General features: G+C 44.0%; 1 protein-coding gene across 8 annotated transcripts in view; it reads right to left on the reverse strand.

Annotated features, from left to right (window-relative positions):
* Nucleotides 1–775: 775 nt before the first annotated feature.
* LOC1269408 (uncharacterized) overlaps nucleotides 776–20,953 on the reverse strand; it is a 36,525-nt gene continuing 16,347 nt past the window's right edge. For 4 of the 8 annotated variants that reach the window (XM_061645966.1, XM_061645965.1, XM_061645963.1 and 1 more), the window contains exons 7-22: nucleotides 17,751–17,928; nucleotides 17,430–17,668; nucleotides 17,194–17,357; nucleotides 16,964–17,100; nucleotides 16,402–16,419; nucleotides 15,632–15,769; nucleotides 11,518–11,616; nucleotides 6,098–6,247; nucleotides 5,924–6,000; nucleotides 5,666–5,807; nucleotides 5,397–5,566; nucleotides 5,111–5,205; nucleotides 4,934–5,022; nucleotides 4,670–4,857; nucleotides 4,447–4,581; nucleotides 776–4,354 (exon numbers count right to left, since the gene is read on the reverse strand). In XM_061645966.1, coding sequence (XP_061501950.1) covers nucleotides 4,231–4,354; nucleotides 4,447–4,581; nucleotides 4,670–4,857; nucleotides 4,934–5,022; nucleotides 5,111–5,205; nucleotides 5,397–5,566; nucleotides 5,666–5,807; nucleotides 5,924–6,000; nucleotides 6,098–6,247; nucleotides 11,518–11,616; nucleotides 15,632–15,769; nucleotides 16,402–16,419; nucleotides 16,964–17,100; nucleotides 17,194–17,357; nucleotides 17,430–17,668; nucleotides 17,751–17,928 — 2,143 coding nt within the window. In that variant the 3' untranslated portion in view covers nucleotides 776–4,230. The remainder of the gene's footprint in view (nucleotides 4,355–4,446; nucleotides 4,582–4,669; nucleotides 4,858–4,933; nucleotides 5,023–5,110; nucleotides 5,206–5,396; nucleotides 5,567–5,665; nucleotides 5,808–5,923; nucleotides 6,001–6,097; nucleotides 6,248–11,517; nucleotides 11,617–15,631; nucleotides 15,770–16,401; nucleotides 16,420–16,963; nucleotides 17,101–17,193; nucleotides 17,358–17,429; nucleotides 17,669–17,750; nucleotides 17,929–20,953) is intronic. The other 4 variants (XM_061645967.1, XM_061645968.1, XM_061645969.1 and 1 more) reach the window with 4 other exon arrangements.

A 20,953-nucleotide genomic window follows, 5' to 3' on the forward strand; every position in this document is an offset into this window, starting at 1 on the left:
CCTGAAACGAAGCTCAAATCAGCTCACATACTCAACTGAGATGATGATGAGACTCAAACAGTTGGAGGATCAATCACATGCTTGGTGACATTTTGATTAGCACCCAACTCTTGGTCACTTGGTCACGACATTTTCTCTCAATGATAATCACGATATTCTTGGAATACTCTTGGTGTCAAGCAGCAAAATGAGCATGCTTTCTCGCTGTGTCTGTTTTGAATATCTGTCGGGTCAAACAGAGCAAGAAAACATGTTCTTTATGATCGCGACCAAGTGACTGGCCAAGAGTTGGTTGCACACAATGTCACCAAGCATGTGATGGTCGCACCAACTGTTTGAGGCTCGCCTCTGATCATCACAGTAGGGCTCGTGACGCTAACATGATTTTGTTTCAGCCGTAATTTGTCATGACTAAGTCTGTGACATTTTGCAAAACTGATCACAAGAAAAAAAAGTCATGACATAGTGACTGACCCAAAAATTGCCAAATGTTTTGAAGTTGGTTGCAAAAATGTCATGAAGCATGTATTGGTTACACCAACCGTTCTGAGTATCACCTCTGATTATCACAATTGAGTACGTGACGCTGATGTGGATTTTGTTTCAGTCAGATTTTTTTTATGACATGCTCAGTGACATTTTGCAGCACTGCTTTCACCTACCTTTGCCATTCGTGTCCGAACCTTTTCCGCCACTCTTTCGCCACAGGGAGAGTAGTAGTCGTCATCGCAAACAACACGCAAAAACAAATGCAAACGAAAAAGACGGACCCAACCGTGTTTTTGATGCCTTTTTAGTTCATTCTAGGGTTTTATTCACAATCACTGTTTTTAGTAGTGTAAGCCAGCTAATCTATCAGTAATGCTGAATAAACTATCATGAAACGACGATCAACTATATCTACAACGCTCTTTTGTGAGTTGTTGTTGCTGTTTTGTTGTTGCTTTTGGGTTTTGTTTGTTTGTTTGTTTTGATTTTCACAGGACAACAGAACACCCCTTCCTTTTTCACCTTCCTTTTTCTTCTTCATACTCCTTTTGTTCTCTTTTTTCTTCTTAATCCTTCTCCCACAACAAAATTGCACTAAATAGAGTTTGGTTTTGCTAAACACCCTCCCCTCCACCGTCAACCGTTCGACGGCGGTCGGCCCCGGGGGTTGCGGTGTGAGAGAGTGTGTAGCTGAGCTAATTATATTAGTTGATTTCTTTTGCTTGCTGGGCTTGCTTGCTTTTGTCCTACAAGAGAGAGCGAGAGAGCAGCTGTTGTATCACTGTGTGTGTGTGTGTGTGTGTAGGTTTGTTTGTTTGTTTGTTGCGGCAAACGTAACTGCTGAGGCGTTATTCGTTTGCGCAAAACTACTACAAAAGAAAAGGACTGTGTGTGTTTTTTTATTCTGCTTCTTTTTTGTAATTTTGATTCTCTTAATTACAGCTCTGCAATCGCAAACACACCATCACCCCTCTCTGCATCACCTACTACTGCTACTACTGCTACTAGTACTGCTACGGACTTAGACTGGAAAAATCTCGAATTAGACGCGACACATAAATTGAAGAACGCAACACGAACTAATAAACGCCTTCGCCCGCCATTTTGCGCCCCGCCCCTCAGACTCACACACAACACTTCTTCCCGTCTGCTCTCGCCTTGCCGTCGGCTCTTACCCCAGTTGCACTACTACACCACTACACCGCTACTGAGATAGAGAGTGAGAGAGAAAGTGAGAGTTCTGTTTCAAATGGCTTTATGTTTCTCTTGCTCCCACGTCGTTTTTAGTTTGAGTTTTGTATCTTTGTTTCGCCTTTTTCTCGTTTTTATTTTCTAATTGATTTGATTTTCTCCTTTTTTCTCCAATGTTTGTAACCTTTCCTTTGCTATTGTGGTTGTTATTATTCCACTTCGTTTGCTTTTTTTTTCTTTTAGCAAATCTCTTCCCCATTCGCTGCTACCGCATTAGTTGTTCTTCTTAAGTTATACTTAATTGCTTTCCCTTTCCCCTTTTTCTACACTCCTTCTTTTCTTCTGGTTCGATTCGTTCGCTATGTTACTACGCCTATGTTCCCCTGTCCCTCCACTTTATATCCCGTGTAATTGTTCGCGAATGTGTGTGTGTGTTTTCCTTTCCTTTATCACCCAGCTTAGCACGTCCTAGCAGTGCGTTAAGGAGGCAAATGAGGAAAAAGAGCCACTCTTTACGCACCTCCCGATTTTTCTCATTTTTTTTTTTTGTAGTGGGCGCTTTTGTGGTATTGGCACCCGCGTCCACGCTTGTTTCCTCTCCGTGCGACTGAGTATGTGTGTGGGTGTGTGTGTGTGTCTGTGTTTGTTTTAATTGTTTTATTCATTAGTGTAAATCTCTACTTAAATACGAGTTACTCAATCCTGCGCCTAAGGCCCCTTCCTGCTAAATCCCCGATTGTTGTTTCTAATTGTTCTTGTCCCCCCGTCCTAGCCCCCCCCGCCGCACCCACTCGCCAGGTCTTGCTGTGGACATTCTTGCCCACCATAAAACTGTCCCACCAGCCAACCCCACCGCCCGTCAACACCCACCAACAAGGTAAATAAAGACTTTCTCTCGTATTGTTCTAACGTTGCCAGTTCTAGCTCCCCGTGTCGCCTGTATTTATCCGTTGCGCGCGCCCGTGCGTACGAGCTTTGCGCAAAGCTGTGTTCTTGCCGCAGTGTTTGTGTTCTCTGCAACCTTTGTGCAATGTTTCCCCCTTACCACACCCCGGTTTTCCCACCCCAATTAGCTGCTGGCACGTCATAAAAAGCTTCCGCACCCTGCGCGTACAGCACCATCGAAAGCAAAGCCCCAAGAAGAACTCAGCGGTTTTGGTTTTTTTTTGTTTTTTGTTTGTTTGCTTCATGCTGCTTGTTGTGCGTTAACAGTGCGTGTTCAGAGCGTTTAGAGTAGTCCTGAGTTTACTACCGGAGCGGAGTGCAGGAAACGAAGGGTTTTTTTGTTGCTACGCTTTCGCCCATCGTCCCATCGCCCCGTCATCCTCTTTCTTCTTCCGGTTCGTGATTGCTTCTCTTCAATTCTCTCTCTCTCTCTCTCTTTCTCGCTCTCTCTCACTCTCTCTCTCTCTTACTCTCTCTCATTCTCTCTGTCTTACTCTCTCTCTCTCTCTCTCTCTCTCTCTCTCTCTCTTTCACTGGTTCTTCTTCATCGTTGCAACGTGCGTGAAATTGTAGCGCAAGTTTTGAAGTGTTCTGCTACTCCCTGTTTTCACTACTGCGGCGGTTTCCCACCCTCCCTCCCTTTTCTCCTCCCCTACACACCCAAATGCACTACTACCATATATCTATGTATATATGTATATATGTATATATATGTATGTATATGTATATCTCGCCTAAGAAGAACTAAAGAAAGATGTAATGGTGCGCCGCTGCTACGCTGCACTTTCTACTAACTCCTAAAATATAATTACTTATGCGCCCGCTCGTGCGCACATGGTGGGAGGGGAAGCGTACGTGTGTTTGTGTAAGAGTGTGGGTTAGTGTGTGTGTGAGTGTGTTTGTATACTCTTATCCTCTCCTTCGGTATAATTGTATATGTATAAGTGTATATACTTTGCCCCCCAAGGCCCTTTTCCTACAAGCTTGATGTCCCCCCGCATTCATACGCTTCCTCCCCTCCCGTACCATCCCACTCTCACCACCTACTTATACTACCCTCGAAGAAGAAAGATACTTAGTTTAACTTAATTCGATCTAACCGAAAAAACTTCGCTACAAATTGCATCCTAACTGAACCTGAAACGATCAAACGGGGTTGTCCCTCGTGTACTGAGTGTCTGAGTGTAGTGTGAGCTGATAGTAGACGTCTGTATGTGTGTGTGTGTGTTTGTCTCCTGTCACTAACGTAACGCGCTACAAGAGTAGATGCCATTTTTTTCATTGCTTTATTTGATCATTGTTCTTGTATGTGTGTAAGTATGTGCATATGCGTGTGTATGTGTGTATGTGTGTGTGTGTGTAAGAGAGAATGTGTGTATCAGTGTTTTTGGATGTTTGTTTCGTCGCTGGGTCGGTTATGTGTATGTCCATACACATACATACACACACACAAACACACATACACACACACACATACATTGTCACTGTCATAAGGCCTGAAGAAAACATGCTTCTCCCCCCACTCGTCACCACACTTCCCCACATGCCACCACTTCCGCTCCGCTCCTACCCTCTTACGGACACGCTCCCTTTGGGGGTGACGTTTCAGCCCTCAAAAAGGGCCCTAAACTCGCCGCTCTTCGGCCGGGGTAAGCTCATCTTCAAGCTTTGATTGAGCTCGTTCAAGCTGGACTGCGAAGTGCCCTTCTTCATGCTACCGTTACCGTCACTGTGGGGGACGAAATGAAGAAAAAAAAAACACGGGGACACCATTACAGGATGAACGCGGATCGAAACGGATGAACACTATGTAATGCGTACCTTAGGTTATCTACATTATCAGCTTCAGCAGCTAAAGCGTTCACTACAGCACTAATTTGATTGGTTTCCGTATTGCCCGATTCCGATTCCTCCTTCTGCGCCATAATGTTGGGATTTTTGCCAATCTTGTTTAACCTGCAACATGGGGAAGTTGAAAAGGAAAGGAGCACAAGGATTAATACCGAGGTACGATCGCTTTCATCTGCATGCGCTCAGCTACAACCTTTCCGCGGCCACCGTTTCCATCGTTTTGCGCATCAGTGGGTATTGGTCCAGTACCGCATTGAAGTGATCAACGCTGAGTGAAAATAAGTTGCAATAGGTTTCGGCACGAACGCTGGCGACTCTTCTGGCATTGGTAAGCAGACAGATTTCTCCGAAGTATGATCCGTCCGACAGTGATGTAGCGACCTGCGGGAAGGCAGAAGGGTTGCAATGAGTGGAGGCGGCTTACAACACGGGTCACACCACCCCTGGTCGTACGTACCTCTCCATTAGCCATGACGATATCTACAATGCCTTCTTGAATAAAATACATTTTTGATCCTATAGTTCCCTCCTTAATTATAATATCACCTGGAAGAGGAAGAGCAGACGGGGGTGAAGTTAGACTGTTATGCTGAGAGATCTTTCACGTTTAACGCATGTGTCAGTATCTCCTTACCAGGTTGAAAAACTTCGTATCTAAGTTTAGTCACTACATCTGATACAAAATTAGAATCAGCGTTCGCGAAAAAAGGCACTGAAGCAACTAAGGACCTGTGGAACACACACACACACGCGCGCAAACACACACACATTCACACAAACACACACACACATACGAAAAGAAGAAGAAAAGAAACAGGTTCCATATTAGCATGTGTTGGGTTCGGGGCCGGGTCTTATCCTTGTGCTTGGTGTATGTTTCAATCGCACGATCGAAGGGGCCCCCGTCGATCGGTACTTACCTACAGTTGTAGTTTATCACATCTTCCCGCAGTTTTTCGCTCAGCTCGCCGAGAATGCATTCTTCGTCGAAAAATTTACCTTGGTACCGATGCTCGAAGTATTCAGTAATTCTTTGTCGCATATCGCGCGGCAGCTTCCGGTACGCCATGTACTCTTCCACTTGCTTGACCTGCAGGAGGCGCGCCATTTTGGGCGTGGCGGGCGTATTGGGGTTAGTAAATTAGTACATCACATTTGCACAATACCGGCCGGGGGCCACGGCACATACCTTTTCGCGATATTGACGTCTACTAGAGTCCAGACTCTGGATGAGATTGGTAGCGTGCCCAAGGAATAAGGCGTAGCAGGTGGCACCAGATATCATCGAAAGCATCGTAAGCCACATATCTGTCAGTGATTGAGGAGGAAATCTGTCGGGCAGAGGCAGTAGAGATAGCTATTAGCGAAACAGCGGCTTGCCCCAGACAAACTGGAGCTTGCTGCATGCATTCCAGCAGTTGTCCACTAAGCTGGACCTACCACCTACCTTCCGTATCCTATGCAAAGCATGTGCGACATCGCTTTGAACAGTGCCCATGAGTATTGCTCTAACCAGTATGATTCCTGCAACGGGGGACAGAAACATTAAACAAAATTGTTTGAAAACAGCAAATGTAAAAGCTTGCCCATCAGTCCCCAATATTCACTAGAGCTCACTTACCTGTAGCTCATTGATTGCCACCCAAGAGTTGGATGGGAAGCCCTGCAGCATCGGCACGAGAAACTGTAAGCAGCCGCTCCAGTGGCCGATCAGTAGCATCATACAAATTAGGTTGAAAATTCGCATGAACACCGACGCCATGTTGAGAAACTGAGCACGCAAGTGAAGTCGGGGCGGGAAAAGAAGAAGAACAAGCAGAAAGGCAATGGTAAAGGGTCGTGCTTGAGGGTTGAGCACCCGCGAAGGGAAAGCCGGAACCAGGACACACTGGCCAGCATGTGTTCGAGAAACTTCCACGTTTGAACACACGCACAAACACACACAAACACACAAAACTAGTTGATGCAGTTGAGCAGTGACGCGTTGTTTGCTGGAGATGGACCGAGGGTTTTCTTTTCTAAAATATTAGATGACCAGTGTTGTTGGTGCTTCGTTCTTTGGTAGTGGCCACCGGTAGAGGAAACAGTTCCCTCCTTTGCTTGGGGAATAGTAAGGTTTTCTTTTTTCTTACTGAGTTTTGTCCAATGGTTGATGTTTAATGAAAGAAAAAGCTGTAAAACCATAATAATGGAAAGGAAAAGGAATTGCCAACTATCTCTTAACTTAAAGAAAAAAAGAAACCCCACAAGCTGGCCTAGGCTTGTCGAGTGAAGACACTTGTAACGCAGTATTTCATCGTTCAATGGCGAGTGAAAGTTGATAAACGAACAAACGAAAAATGATGGGAAATAACTGTTTCAATCTCGCTAAGAGCTCTTTATATACATTTTAAGTTGCACATTCAGAATCCTAGTCAATCAGAACCCAAAATCAAACACAAAAAGCTCAGTCCCCCAAAGGCCAGTGAAATCTTAAACAAAAAAAAGCCTAAACAATGATGAAAATGTTTGTGAAATAGGAGCGATAACTTTTGCTGCTTGATGGCCATCCCAAAGGCTCGGTATCTACCGGTCCAATTCCGAGTGGCTTGTGCTGGTGCACGTAAGCTTATCTACACTCACACACATTATACAAACGAGCACAGAATGGATTGAAGGGTCGCAAACGTCGAACGAGAACAACACCAAGATCGGTAGCCAACAACGCCGGTCAATCGCATCGGCTTAGGGATGCGTTCGGGCGGACGAGGATCGCGCCGCACTTCGCACGATCCGATCGATCCGACGCCCGCAGTGACGTAACGGGATAAAACTAGCAAACAGAAAAACCAAACCAAACTGCCAACATGCACAGTAAACAAACCGGAATCAACTAATTCGCAACCGTACTAATCAACCACTGCAAATCGAAAAAAAAAAACAAACCAAATAGTTTTCGGATTGAACTATTTACATCTCGAACGCAAGTCGCTTCGTTCGAGCCGAGTTGGTGTATGAGAGGGTCGTTACGGCAGGGGTATTTGTACAGCCACATATACACACAGAGGACACATAGAGACATACACATACAGAAACGTACAGAGCTACAATTCGAGCGCCAATAATAGTTGTTGGGGAAGCTGCACCACACTTTCATGTGATTTTTCATAACATTTAAAAAATAATACCAATAAATGCTTTTGTACAAAGAGAAGCAGCGTTAACCAAAAAAAAGGCAGAAAACAGTTGTCCTTACATAGAGAACAACATCCCAACTTACTCTTGGTAGCCATGCTCCATATAATAGAGGTCGTCGATATGAAAATACGAAATTGATGTATGTATTGTTCATTTGTGGTTTGTAAAAAAAACACATTGAGTATCAACACGGATTCTAGAAGCTGCACTCCTCAAAACCAAGGTTCGAACCCACGACGACCTGTGTTGTGTTAGTATGAAAACATAACCACGACACCACAGGACTCAGACCGCAGTGAGAGCGTTAATTATTGCTTTTGTTTTCAGAAACATATCCCAAAGCACGGAAAAGCGTTAATGCTTCCATTTCGTGTTCATATCGATTCATCTGGTACATGTTTATAACACAATTATGTACATCATTTAAAGTAATTAAACAACAAATTCCTTCCCTCATAGGACCCATCTACCAAACTGCCTCCAAGTTTGTAGCGTGAGAGAGACTATGGGACCTCTGTCAAACAATTTCGTTGTGTGGAAGTATCTATGCAAAGCAGAGCTAAAGGCGATAGAAGATAGCAGCGTAAGCTTTATACAAAGCGTGTGTCCCGACCCTCCGTTATGCGTCTGGAACGGGTCAGCTTACTCTCAAGCTCGCACAGACCAGAACAGATAATTAAAAATGGTAAAACCCTTCTGGAGCAGAACTGATGCGGCGCTTTAATTAATGATTTCAGCGAACAACCGTACCGCCGGTGTATCGATCTGTTCGCTGCACTTTCACCGTAATAATCATTACATCGGAAGGTGGGAAAATGAAACGTTTCGAACAGTGTTGATAGATAATAACATCCATCCCCGGTGTCCCGATAATGAGAATAGGGGGAAAGAGCACTAAAACGCTACGAGCAACGGAGAAACGACGATAGATGTAGGAGATTTATGGATGATTTTAGTTGAACTGTACACGAACTCACACACACACACTTTCGAACTGGTGAATATATGTACACATACACACACACAACATAAGAAACAGAGGTACAACATTTGACGGATGGGGTACACCAGTGGATTCGGGGGGCCCTTGTTTTTTGATTCTTCATGATGAACTTTCTTACGTGAAAGTATGTAAAGAGAAAGAGAGTTAGCAGCTTTTTTCCTCAATGCTTGTTGCTGTTGCTGCTGCTGCTGCTGCTGCTAATGCTAGCATAATGTTTGCTGTCAGTTGCCGGTTTAAGTTGCCTTTTTTCAGGACAGCGCAAGTATGTGTAGCGTAAAAGGGGCAACAAACCACTAAGGGATAAGCCGATATACAGAAGAAAAGTGAGTGAGCGAGTGTTTATATAAAAGAGGGGAGCGAAAAAGGGTTCTGGTGAGCTTACGGGTGGAGCGGTTGGAAAAATGGAAGAGTTAAACCGGAAATACATACGGGTGGCGGCGAATGTAGCGCGCGAAAGCAGAAGCCTGATGACTATGGAGTAGTATTATCGATTATTATAATATATATCGCCGTAAGTTGATTGCGATGCGATGGATGATGATTAATGAAGCCACTTAAATGTGTTGAATCATGACCGTTGTGCGGCGCGTTTGCCCGAGGGCGAGCTTCATCGGCGGCCAATCTTCTCCCTGCGGGTTGCACACGCTACAGGGTCGCTAAAAGTTTGAGCTGAGAAGTTTCTGGTGCTTTGTTTCGGGAGCTTTTGTTGCGTTTGTTGGGCATTGGGTTTAATGGGTAATTTAAGAAGAAAGAAAGTGTCAGAAGACAATGCAAGGGATTGCAGGCGGCTTGGTGGTGTGGATGTAGATGGACTTTTGCTTTGTTATTTTTTTTTAGAACTGACATTCACGTACATACATACATACATACATACAGCCAGGATCGTGATGGTGGTAAAGGAGGCACGCAACTACCTACAGAGAAGGAGACTAATGTTGGGTGGCAGTGATCCGAAAGTGTCGGTTGGGGCGTGTGGTCTATGGGCAACGCTAATGGAGCGGCTATTGTTACAAATTTTCTTATTAATTACAGTTCAATCGACTGAATACGGACGGGGGCCAGGGATCCATTTGTTTATCAATGTTTTTTTTTTTTTTTTTTTGAGGCTGGATCAGCTCCAAAAGGGAGAACAATTGCTCTACATCTCTACAGCGATTTTGCGCTATTCTGCTCTACTTAAAAATGGGCAACGGATTAGTTTTAAGGACAATTTAACGTAAAGTTGACAAATTAATGTTTGGCTTTAGTTTAGCGCGTGAATAACACTTTGAGCTATTTAGGTATGTGTCTTATGATTCATGGCATGAAATTTGGCAACTATTCAAAAATCTCTAAGCATTCAGATGTCTCAATATTTTAAAATGGTACCAGTAACAGGTTGGGAAAGTTAAATCACTAGTAGGCATAATTGCAAACAAATGTGGTAGTTTATCGTATCGATGGTTGTACCAGTAGTATCAATGCGTTTAAACAGTATGTATAGACGAATGTACATTAATTAGGTTTTAAATAGTAAAATGAATAATAAATAATATTATAATAACAAAAAATCAACTAAACGGGGGAAAACTTCCAACCACACGTACATGTAAACAGTTTTGTATAAAAAACCATTAGATGACTATTGTTTGTTAAGAGCTCTTGAAAATTTTAAAGTTTCAATAAATCTTTAAGTAAATATAAAAAGTCTCATCTCAATGAAACTGAAGCTCCAGTGAAGTCCAAACAGCGAAACAATCAGTACAAACTTTGTCCCACGACCCTGTTGCCCGAACCAGAAAGCGTTCGGTAATGTATGTTAGACGAAAGGATCAGTGAATTCAATTCATATACGCTTTCGCGTAACATTTGCTTCGTACTTTCCACGCATCAACATTGGTTGCGCTTACTGTTTTTGCTATGCTACAGCGTGAAGGAGTAGTAGTTAGGCAGTAGTATCTGCCGCATAACGGCAATCAGTAAACGAACTTCGTTGTTATAATTGTTATTGACGAGTAAGAAACATCCAATAACAGCGGAAGAAAGGACATAAACGGAAACGAACCATACAAACTAGGTAGAAAAGAAAAGAAAAACATTCCAGTATCTACTGCTAATAGTAATGAAAACATGCTAGAAATAGTTTTGTTCTGTTAACATCTACGCCTGGCATCGAATGGTAACCCAATCGAAAATGCACAAACTCTAAGGAAATTGAAGCGCAAAACACTATCGTTTTCGTATCTGCTATGTATTACTTCCCCTAGCCATGACTGTGATCGAGCAGAAAGAATACGAAGCTTTCCACTAGGCTTTTCTTCTTTTTTTCTTCTAGAAATCAATTGACTCGACAGGACGATTATATTCACACAAATGTTGCTAGTGCAGTTAAGATGTGCTTGCGGGTTAGTTTTGCTATTGATCGTTTTGTTTTGTTTTGTTTTTTGTTTGTTGATGCTTTCGTCGTGGCTACTAATGTAAACAACAGGTATGTAATGTATAATTCATTGGCTCTAAATTAGCTAATATAAACAAGCCGTAAGGCGATGCAAGATGCAATTTTGAAATATTAACATTGCGTTCCAATTTTGCGTTTTTTTGCATTGTTGCTGCTGTTGTTGTTTTTTTTTGCCGTAGCAATATTTGCAATAAATGTAAGGCTGCCGTACTAGCAAAAAGGTAAAAATGGTAACAAAAACTGGTTTCGACTAAGCGGTATATAAAAGCGTAAATAAGCGAAATTGAACAGATTTGGCTTAAAAAACGTTTATTTACCGAAATGGTTTCTAAGTTGTTTTTTTTTTTTAATAAGTTGGTAAATGTATAAATAACAAACGGTTACAAATAATGAAGTAAAAGCGCTTTCTCTTTCTCTTAATTACCTTCAAAATAAGGCTGCTCTTAGAAAAACCTTTAGCTTTTTCTTTTTGAAAGGATCTCCCTCTTCGATTAGAATGCTTTTTTTGTAGGTTTTGTAGTATCTAAAGTTGTATATAAAATAATCGATTAAAAATGACGGTTTTATTTGATTAATGCGCAGTACAATGGTATTGGTGGTGCTGGTGGTGGTGGTGGCGGTAGGGGAAAGGTGTTACAGGATCACATGGAGAGGGTGGTGGGTGGTACAACTGTGCAGTGATGAACCTTGGATGGACACATATATGGGCTGTTTGGAGTCGTGATTTGGGTCGTGTGATAGCATACATTCCAACAAACAACAACTGAAAACGGCAAAACGGCCACTAACTGCAGGACACCGACGTTACGGAGCGCGAATGGGGGAATGAAAAGGGGGCAATGAACACTACCGGCGAGGGGATGGGGCGTAAGGGATTGTTAAAATAATGAAACCGAAACAAAATTCAATTCCTCTCAATGGAACAAATTTTAATGGGCAAAAAACTGAAAGCATGAACGCGCGGGTTCAAGAAATAAGTGTCTAATACTGTGTGTGTGAGTGTCTGTGTGCGTGAAAAAACGATAACGAAACTATGATCAAAACGCACAATTTTTAGTAATAGAATTGTTCGAAAGGACGGAAAACGCACGATACGAGCTTGATCGAACATAATGTTGATCGTTGTTGATGAAGCACACACAAATAAACGCACACACACACACATAGAAACAAATACAACCCGAACTCGATTTGTGCTGCTTTCGATGTTTCATGTAGGCCTGTAATTAATGTACGATCGTAGCAATCAAAGTAAAGCCTACAACAGTCACAGCAGCGAGGTGAACTCAAGCCTCTGCCAATGACTGTCGAAACCAAATACACGGCGATGGCAATACGATGGCGGGCGTAATGTTAGTGGAAGCGGTTAGGGTGTGTGTTTTTGTGACAAACTTGTGATCATATGAGTGACCCTTCGATTTGGCAAAGTTACGGCGCACGAACAAGCAAACTACAGCGTGTAACTGCCGCTTGTATGCTGCTAGATCCATAAACGTGTATGATGTCAGGTTGCAACAAACAAATTTATAATTTCGAGCTACGAAGTTGAAGTTCACATTTCCAGCAATGGAAGACCATGAACCATTAACGGTAGTGAATGGATTTTTGACGGCATACATCAATTCGACGTGGTACGAATGAAATTAAATGTGTAGTAATGTTGTTTTAGGGCAGGATTCGCGACTCCGCGTGAATATTACAACAGAATAGATTGAAACGAATCAAAGAATTATATTGTGGTATGTCAGGAGTTTTAAAACAATTCAAACTCTGCTAGCAAAATAAAAAATAGTCTGAATAATCAATGTAAGTAACACATTTGATGATGAGTCGAATGTATAACATAAGAATTGATATACTTTTAGAGTGAGTTGTTTTTTTTTATATTTAAACTTTATTGTCTTATGCATGATGTTTAGAATTTTTAAATTCCAATTCAAAATTTAATTGGTGATACGAGATGTGTTTGATTTGATGATTCAAGTGAATGATTTTTTGGCATAACAAAAACATTCACAAAGCAACATTAGGTGCAGAAACGAAACCACACGAATTCTGTTTGGCACATCAAAGTGTGTGCATCGTGTGTAACACAAAAGATGCTTGATCATAATACGAAACATAAATCGTATGTAGTGTACGGCAAAGGCTCTTCCAGAACAGATGATAACAAAGTTATGCAATTTGGTGGATGTTGGTTAGTTTGAAGGAGTTTAGCTCGTGGTGGATTTATTTGGTTTTACCTGATGTCAATTTACTTGTTTTCTTTTCTTTTTTTAACACAGCTAATAATACACAAACACACATACAAATTACATAGAAACGGATTAACTATATATCCGACACACTGCGAAAACGAGCAACGGTTTGAAGGAACAGTTTTTAGTTAATTTTTCGCATCAGTTATCGTCTCAAACTGAAATCGCTAATAAATTGTGTCGACGCATTGTTGATCGTATCTCATCAAAGCCGGTTGCCCGTTTCGGAATTGCTAAACTGCTTAACTAACGATACACACACACATACACACACACACACACAAACACGACGCATACAGAGCGACACAATGGTACAGAAGTCTAAAGATTCACGATACAGCACATATTAAAATTAGCGAAACGAAACATAAACACAAACACAACCAACGTACAACAAACTAATCCAGCCCTCCAGCAGAAAAAGGGAGGGGGAGTCGGAGGATGGGCTGGAGCACATACACGAGCAGCAGAATAATGCTAACACGACCAATTGCTGTATTATTTGCTGCGCTATCGATCTCGAAACCAATGCGATGCAACCACGAAATTTTGTTCCCCCAAGGTAAGACGCCTGTGCCTCGCTCGACTCTGTGTGCCTATCCTTGCTGACAATCTTATCGCCGTTTAGACAACAAACAAAACAAAATAACAGAAATTCCGAAATTCCAAAGAGATGTAGCAGAAATTGGCTCAATCTAGCTGCAAACGACTTCAGCTTGCACGCGCTGGTCTGTGCTTTGGGCCACTTTGAAGGCAATTTTCTTATCAACGCGAGAGAATGTTGCAAATGGGAGGAAACGGGGATCGTCGAGCCAATGTGTATAAAGTGTTCGAGTATTCCAATTATTATATTTTTCATTAACCTGGCAACTACTATTCTACATACGCTGAGGATTGGTTCATAATTCAGAGCATCATTTCACTGCACCTGATTTTTTTTAAAGCTGGTACATTGCTTTTATTTGGAGGTGCGTATAGCTTGGGTGGCCTGCAAGAGCTTGCATTTGTGTTATGTGTATGTAATAGTTATCCAAATTATATAATAAGTGTAACATAATAAGCAACTGTAACGATAGTTGACATTAAATATACTTTAAAGTGATTGTGTGTTAAAAAAAGTGATAAAAGCCTTCCAAATGGATTACAATGTTACGAACGAAATGAAGTAGACGGAAAATATTAAAAAAAAAAAACGAAACAACTTGTTCGCCAATTCTATACTGATCGTGTAAAATAAGTAGCAAAAAAATAATATAATTATTTTTAAAAGATGATTAATCAAAGTTGTTTGTTTTTATAATTTTTAAAAAGCACACCAAATTCTGTGCTTTTGAACAATTATGTTTGATGCGAGTGTTGAGCGCATCACTCTACTGTGAGCATATATCCTGAGGGTGGGTGTGGAGGGGCCGGTGGTTTCAGAAGAGCCGGTGTACGTGTGAAATGAGCGTGCGGTTCACACACAACGAACAAAAAACAAAAAGGCAAACCGTTCGGTAAAACGCACTTTGTTAAGAACACATTCAGCAGAAGCTGGCGAATAATGGCGCATGGCAGGTTGCACACAAGATGTCCAATATAATTACACTGAGGTATAATAAACGCAACATCGCAAACCACGCACTGTGTGTGTATGTAAGGGGGGGGGGGGGAGGGTGAATGTGGGGTAGCATTATTGATGCACATTGATGTTGCTTGAAGCCAAAGCGAACAATAGAAACAGAAACGAAAAAAAAAAAAGAACGGACGATCGAAGGCGAATTGTGAGGCGAAACATTGAGTGAGCGAAACCAAATTGTTCAGCTGGTACGAACGGCGAGGTGTAAACGGAAGACATAACTGAAACGGAAAACAAATGCGCCCCCATCCCCATCCCCTCTCACCCGCGGAACGAAATAGAGAAAGAACGAAAGAAACAAGGTAAATTAGAGCACATACTATTTGGTTGGTCGCACTGTACGCGTTACGGGTACAGGAGAAGTATGTGTACTTAAACATAAAACCAAACAAAGGGACGATATACTGTACTGTGTGTATGAATGTGTATGCTGTTGAATGTGTAGATAAGTATCTCTTAGCACATAAAACAAACGTCAGTAACAAAGCGGCGCGTATAGAATGGTGTAGAAAACAGAAAATAATTAAAAAAAAAACAACAAGACGAAAGGTGTTTTAAGTACGTTTCGGTATGTATAGAGTGTTTGGTTTGATGTTGTTTCTGTTTTGCTGTTGGTAGAATTAAAAGCACGATTAAAAACATAGCCAGCGCGTTGTACTTACATAGACCTCCTCCCACTGGGACACGTAGCGCACGAGCCGGGACAGTCGGAGCAGCCGCACCAGCGACAGCAGCTTGGCCAGTCTCAGTATGCGCAGGGCACGGCCAGCGTGCAGCAGTTGAAAGGAGTCGGAGAAATCCTGCCGGGCGGGGGGAAAAACAAAACCAGTTTGGTGGTGTGAAATGAAACCAGAAACCCAAAAAAAAAAAAACGGCGGCTTGGCCGTTGCAGTCACAGTTTGTAAATGCGAGCTAAAACATGGGTGTATGCATGTTACAAAAAAACACACAAAAACAAACAAAAAACCAACAATGTGTCGTACCAAAACGGTCCCCGTGGCGCTACCTCACTGCTTCCCATCTACTGCGTCTAGGAACCGCCAATCGCCATCCCGCAAGGATACATACACAAGCAGACAAAAACAAAATCCCAAAAATACTACCTTCAAATGTTTAACATACATGTGTGAGCTGTGAAAATATTTGTCGACTACCACACACACACACACACACTCCTACGGTACCGCAACACACGTATAAAAACGAAAGAAATTAACAAAAAAATCAACTAAAAAAAACAGAAACACTAGCAACTCGGGAAGCTGAGGTCACACGCCTGGTGTTTCGCGTGTGCGTGTGTGTGTGCGTGTTTGCGATAGAACAGGACCACTGCAGGAGCACACCCACACACACACACACACAAACACAAATGTAACTGGGGGAGAAGGCGTAGCTGGCGGCGGAAACAACGTACTATCCATGCCTTCCTTACCTGACTGTACTTTTGCATCTGGAATCAGAGAAACGGAAGAGAAACGGAAACGGGAAAAATTAATTTGGACCAGAGCTCGCGCCAGTTGAGGAAGGGCATGCATGCGTGACAGGCGGACAGGGCGGACTGCAGCAGGGCGTCTCTCGAGACACTACCACTACCACTACCAAGGCAAGCGATCTAAGAGAAAGAGAGTCTTAAAGGAGGGAAGAAAGGAACGGAATGAAACATCGATCTAAAAGAGGCGATATCTATGTAAGGAGTACAAACAAATAAGAGTGTAAACACAAATATGAAAGGAAAAGAAAAAAACTAGAAGAAAAGTGTATAAGATAGAGAGATAAAGAGAGAAAAAAATAAACACAGACTACAAGATTGAAACAATAGTTTGAAAACAAGCTATCGAAAAGACGTTAAGCAGAATAGAATAATGTTCTGTCATGGTGCTAAAGGGTAAGAGTACACACTACATCCTACGCCTACACACACACTCTACCAACTGGTGGATCGCCTTCATCTTCCTCTATCCCACCACTCCTTCCCGTCGATGCGTCGTTCTTACCTGGTTGAAGATTAAAAAAATGTAATCGAGCGGTATGGACGATATCAGGTCGAGGAAAAACCACGTCTTCAGATAGTGCTTTGCAATCAGCTTCGGGTCGAGTATCACCTGCTCCGCATTATCCTGCTGCATAATACCTGAAAGCGAGAAACGCAGACAGGGACGGTTAACAGACCGTTCTCCCCCCCTCCCAATGTGGTTGCGGCAAGGACCTGCAATGCCGACCGTACCTGTTCTAAAATTGACCACTATATCGACAAGGAAGATTGTATCACTCAGGCAATTGAATGCGATCCATCTGGTGCTCAGGTCGTCGTTGAAAAATGATATCGCTACGGGTAGGATGATCAAGTTCGCTACTAGCAAAAGCAACATGCACAAATCCCAGTAAAATCTGCCGAAGAAAGGAAAAAATAGAACGATCAGCACTACTGCCACCATCGCGCCTAAGCGCAGGAGTCCCTACCTGAAGGAGCTGCACGGATGGATGACCCAGTGGCCGGCCGTTTTCTGGCGAATGCGTTCCTTCACCAGCGCCTTTTTGCTGCCGAACAGCTTCATGGCCAGCCGGTTGTCGGTCGGCTGGAACCATGCCTGCAGCTGGTTCTTCAGGAAGTTCGATGACGGTTTCTCTATGGAGGGAGGAATGTTGGGAAGCGGTTCCTCCTTCGGTGTACCATAGAGGGACACGTCATCAAAATGTACCTGCAAATGGTCAATTTTGGGAAAAAAACAGAAACAGTACTTTGCTTTACTGTGCGTGTGGCCAGTGCGCAAGTGACCCTACCTTTGATTTAGCCATGTCGTTCATGTAATCCGTGATCAGCAGCGCCTCATCATCCAGTGCAGTCACCAGCGAGTCCGTGCAGGTGTTGTCGATCGACACCCGCAGATCGGTGTCGTTCTGGTTGGAGAGATTCGAGTGGAACCTTATGGAGTCGGAGCTGGCCGCACTGAACAGTCTGCTGGTGCCGGCCGATTGCGGTGCAGGGTATTGGCGCACCGACAGTGCGCACGGGTCCATGAGGTGGGGAAGCGAGGGCGGAGAAGAGAAGCGACGAGCAAAGAAATGAGGTGCAGTTAGATGAAGCGAGTCTCAACCGTCGTCTGGTAGCTTCTTCTCGATCTGTCCCGCACTGTGTGTTTGAACAAATTAGCCGAGACTAATTGACATGCGAATCGATCACGACGATCGACCGTTAGCGGACAGTGAATGTGTTTCGCGCACGATTCCCTCCCCACGACTGGAAGCGAAGAACTGGGCTGTGGCACTACAGCGACGGGGAAAGCACAATGTACGGTAGCTCCGGTCCTACTACTAATTGAGCTTGATGGAAATAACCACCGACCGCGCACAGGGACGATCGTCGGCACGGGCTCGTACGGCGACGTACTAACGAGACCCTTGGCTTGGCAGGGAAACGGTTTGGCACTCTAGTTGGCCCGCTGTCGCGGTGAAGCAATCAGGCCGCAGCTGATACGGCGACACACCATCAGCGCTGGTTCCACAATTGGCTGGTTCGCCACGTCACCGATAAGATCGTCCCGGTCGGTCCGGCCCGTGCGCAATGCATCGGGATCTATAACTCACTCACTTTAGCACGGGCGGGCACACAGGGAAATAGGGGTCCAACCGTGCACAATTAGTATGAACCGTGTGGAAACACTTGCATTCGCACTGCTAAAGAGCCCTACGATTTATTGCACCGTATTGACCGAAAACGTCGACCCCCCCGGGACACTACTTAGGAACGGGGAGCGGCTGGGACCGGTATATACCTTGGGCCACTCATCAGATGGAATCCGGCCCAGTCTGTTTAAGCCATTTAAGTGTGTCGCACCACGCCGATCGCTCGTGGAGTGTGGAATCGTTTTGCCCGCAGTTACATCATCAATTAAACAGACCGCGTGTCTCTTCACGCTACCGACACTTGGCGTTTGCACACGGATCGTGCGCGGACTGGGAAGAGGACGGCTCCAACGACACTCACTCGGTGCACTGTGCAAGTAAAAATCACACGAGCCGCCTTGGTAGACACACTCAGCGAAACCCGTTGTTGTGACATTGAAAGCAAGGACACTGGGAACTCGTGCACTTCTGGGAACACCAGAATGCAGTCCTGCGCGAGCGACCGTGTCCGATTCGCGCTCTGATCCGATTCCACCAGCAGCACACACGGGCAGGTGTGCTTCTCTATTGCTCTATGCTTCATATCAACTTGTTGAGATGGCCATGCAACAGCCCCCACACGGCATTAGTGTCGGTCTGACACGCTACACGGCCCCCGGGCACGCAATGTTGGGCCCTATGGGCTCTCGGTAGCTGCACGAACACGAAAAACGAGCCAAACATGCCACCACCAGCTGGGTAAATATTTGTGCAACTTTGTGCGAGGCACTAAATGGGGAATTAGCAAAACGTTAGCAAACGAAAAGGAATTCCGCCACGTTGCCCGCCTGCCCCGCTGGGCGTCCTTGAGCAAATAGCAAACGTTGGCAAATGTTGGCTTTTGGCTGTAGTAGGGGTAGAATGACACACGCCACACCGAGGATGACACTTCACAAAACCAGGTGCCGGTGGGCTTTTGGGGTGCAAAGTAGGACATATTTGTTCCTGTTTTTTAAAGCGCGACTGTTTTCCGAGGCGTGGCAGAGCGGGTCTGGACGTTAATTTCGTTAAAAGCACCTGTAATCTCTGTGAAATTTTCCCTCCAGTAAGAATGGAACGGGAAGATAAGTTCAAAGGAATCCTTTCATGTCTAATTATAAATGAGATAGCTACAAACAGCTAAAGCTAAAAGAGGAGAGAGAGAGCTGTTCCCTACATTCCGATGAAAACTTATGGTACAAAAAAAACGCATGAAAAGAGGGAAATAGTCGATCAATCGCCAGCGATTGATCTACACGCTCTCGAGTGGATCGTTGTTACACTGGCGATCGTTAACCACCCGCTGCTTTCCCAGGGAGCATTCAAGCTGTACGCAATGATTTGTACATCACCGATCAAACGCGAATCCCGTATAGAATTGTGCGCCCATATTTCTTCCAAAAACACCTTTTGCCAGGCAGTGAAAGGGAGCCGGAAACATCCATCAATTGAACGGCCCAACGGGCAAGAAATGACGGTGAGTGTGGGGAAAGGATGAACGTGTTTGCATCGTGTTTTGTGTGGCCTGCGCTTTTTGCGACTTGCAAGATCCTGCACGCACCTTTCCCTCCAGATGGCAATAGCGGACCTAACAAATGAGCTGTACAAAAATAGCATCTCCATAAAGGGGTAGGGGTGGGCGAGCGAAGGGAAAGAGGTCAAGGGAAGGTGAAGGATCACAAATATTGCACTCGTGTTCGTTGAGGGGGTTGTTGTTTTTCTTGTTCTGCTTATTGCAGTGATCTTCTTTTAAGTGATTGCTCTACCACATTCCAATTGATTAAATTACTCCTCCGCCTGAGGTCTGTTCGTCGTTTGTTGCTGTTGCTGGCTTGAATATCTTCATCGTGAGCAGGCAGATGTTGGAGGGTGGCTTTGGGTTTGTATGTGTGTGTGTGTGAGTGAGGGAGAGAGAGAGAGAGATGGGCGATGAACCACTCCGATAATAGTACGCTAGTTTATGGCGCTTCCAATTGGGGTACACGATCGGGATTTTGTAAACATTTGTGCCAACCCGGCCCGTAACCCGTAACATGGAGTTCAATCGGATCGGAGTGGGAGTGAAGGGTAGTGGTGGTGGCGGTGCTAGAATCAACGAAATCTATGTCCAACCTAAAAACAGATCACCATAATTCATTGGCAATCGGTGGCAGGTCGATCGGTCGTGACCGATGTCGGGAGATCACGGGCATGAGGCCATCGGCTATTCTCGGCGCTTCCCTGCCAAGTTGTTGTCAGTTGTACGCCCCTGCGTAGCGGATGTCTTTATTGGATCCAGATACATCCAGTTTGTTGTGTTTTGGATAGCGTAAACTCTGTACCGATCTTTCGACAAAACCTTC

The sequence above is a fragment of the Anopheles gambiae genome, chromosome 2, assembly GCF_943734735.2.
Source record: "Anopheles gambiae chromosome 2, idAnoGambNW_F1_1, whole genome shotgun sequence".
Classification (NCBI taxonomy): domain Eukaryota; kingdom Metazoa; phylum Arthropoda; class Insecta; order Diptera; family Culicidae; genus Anopheles; species Anopheles gambiae.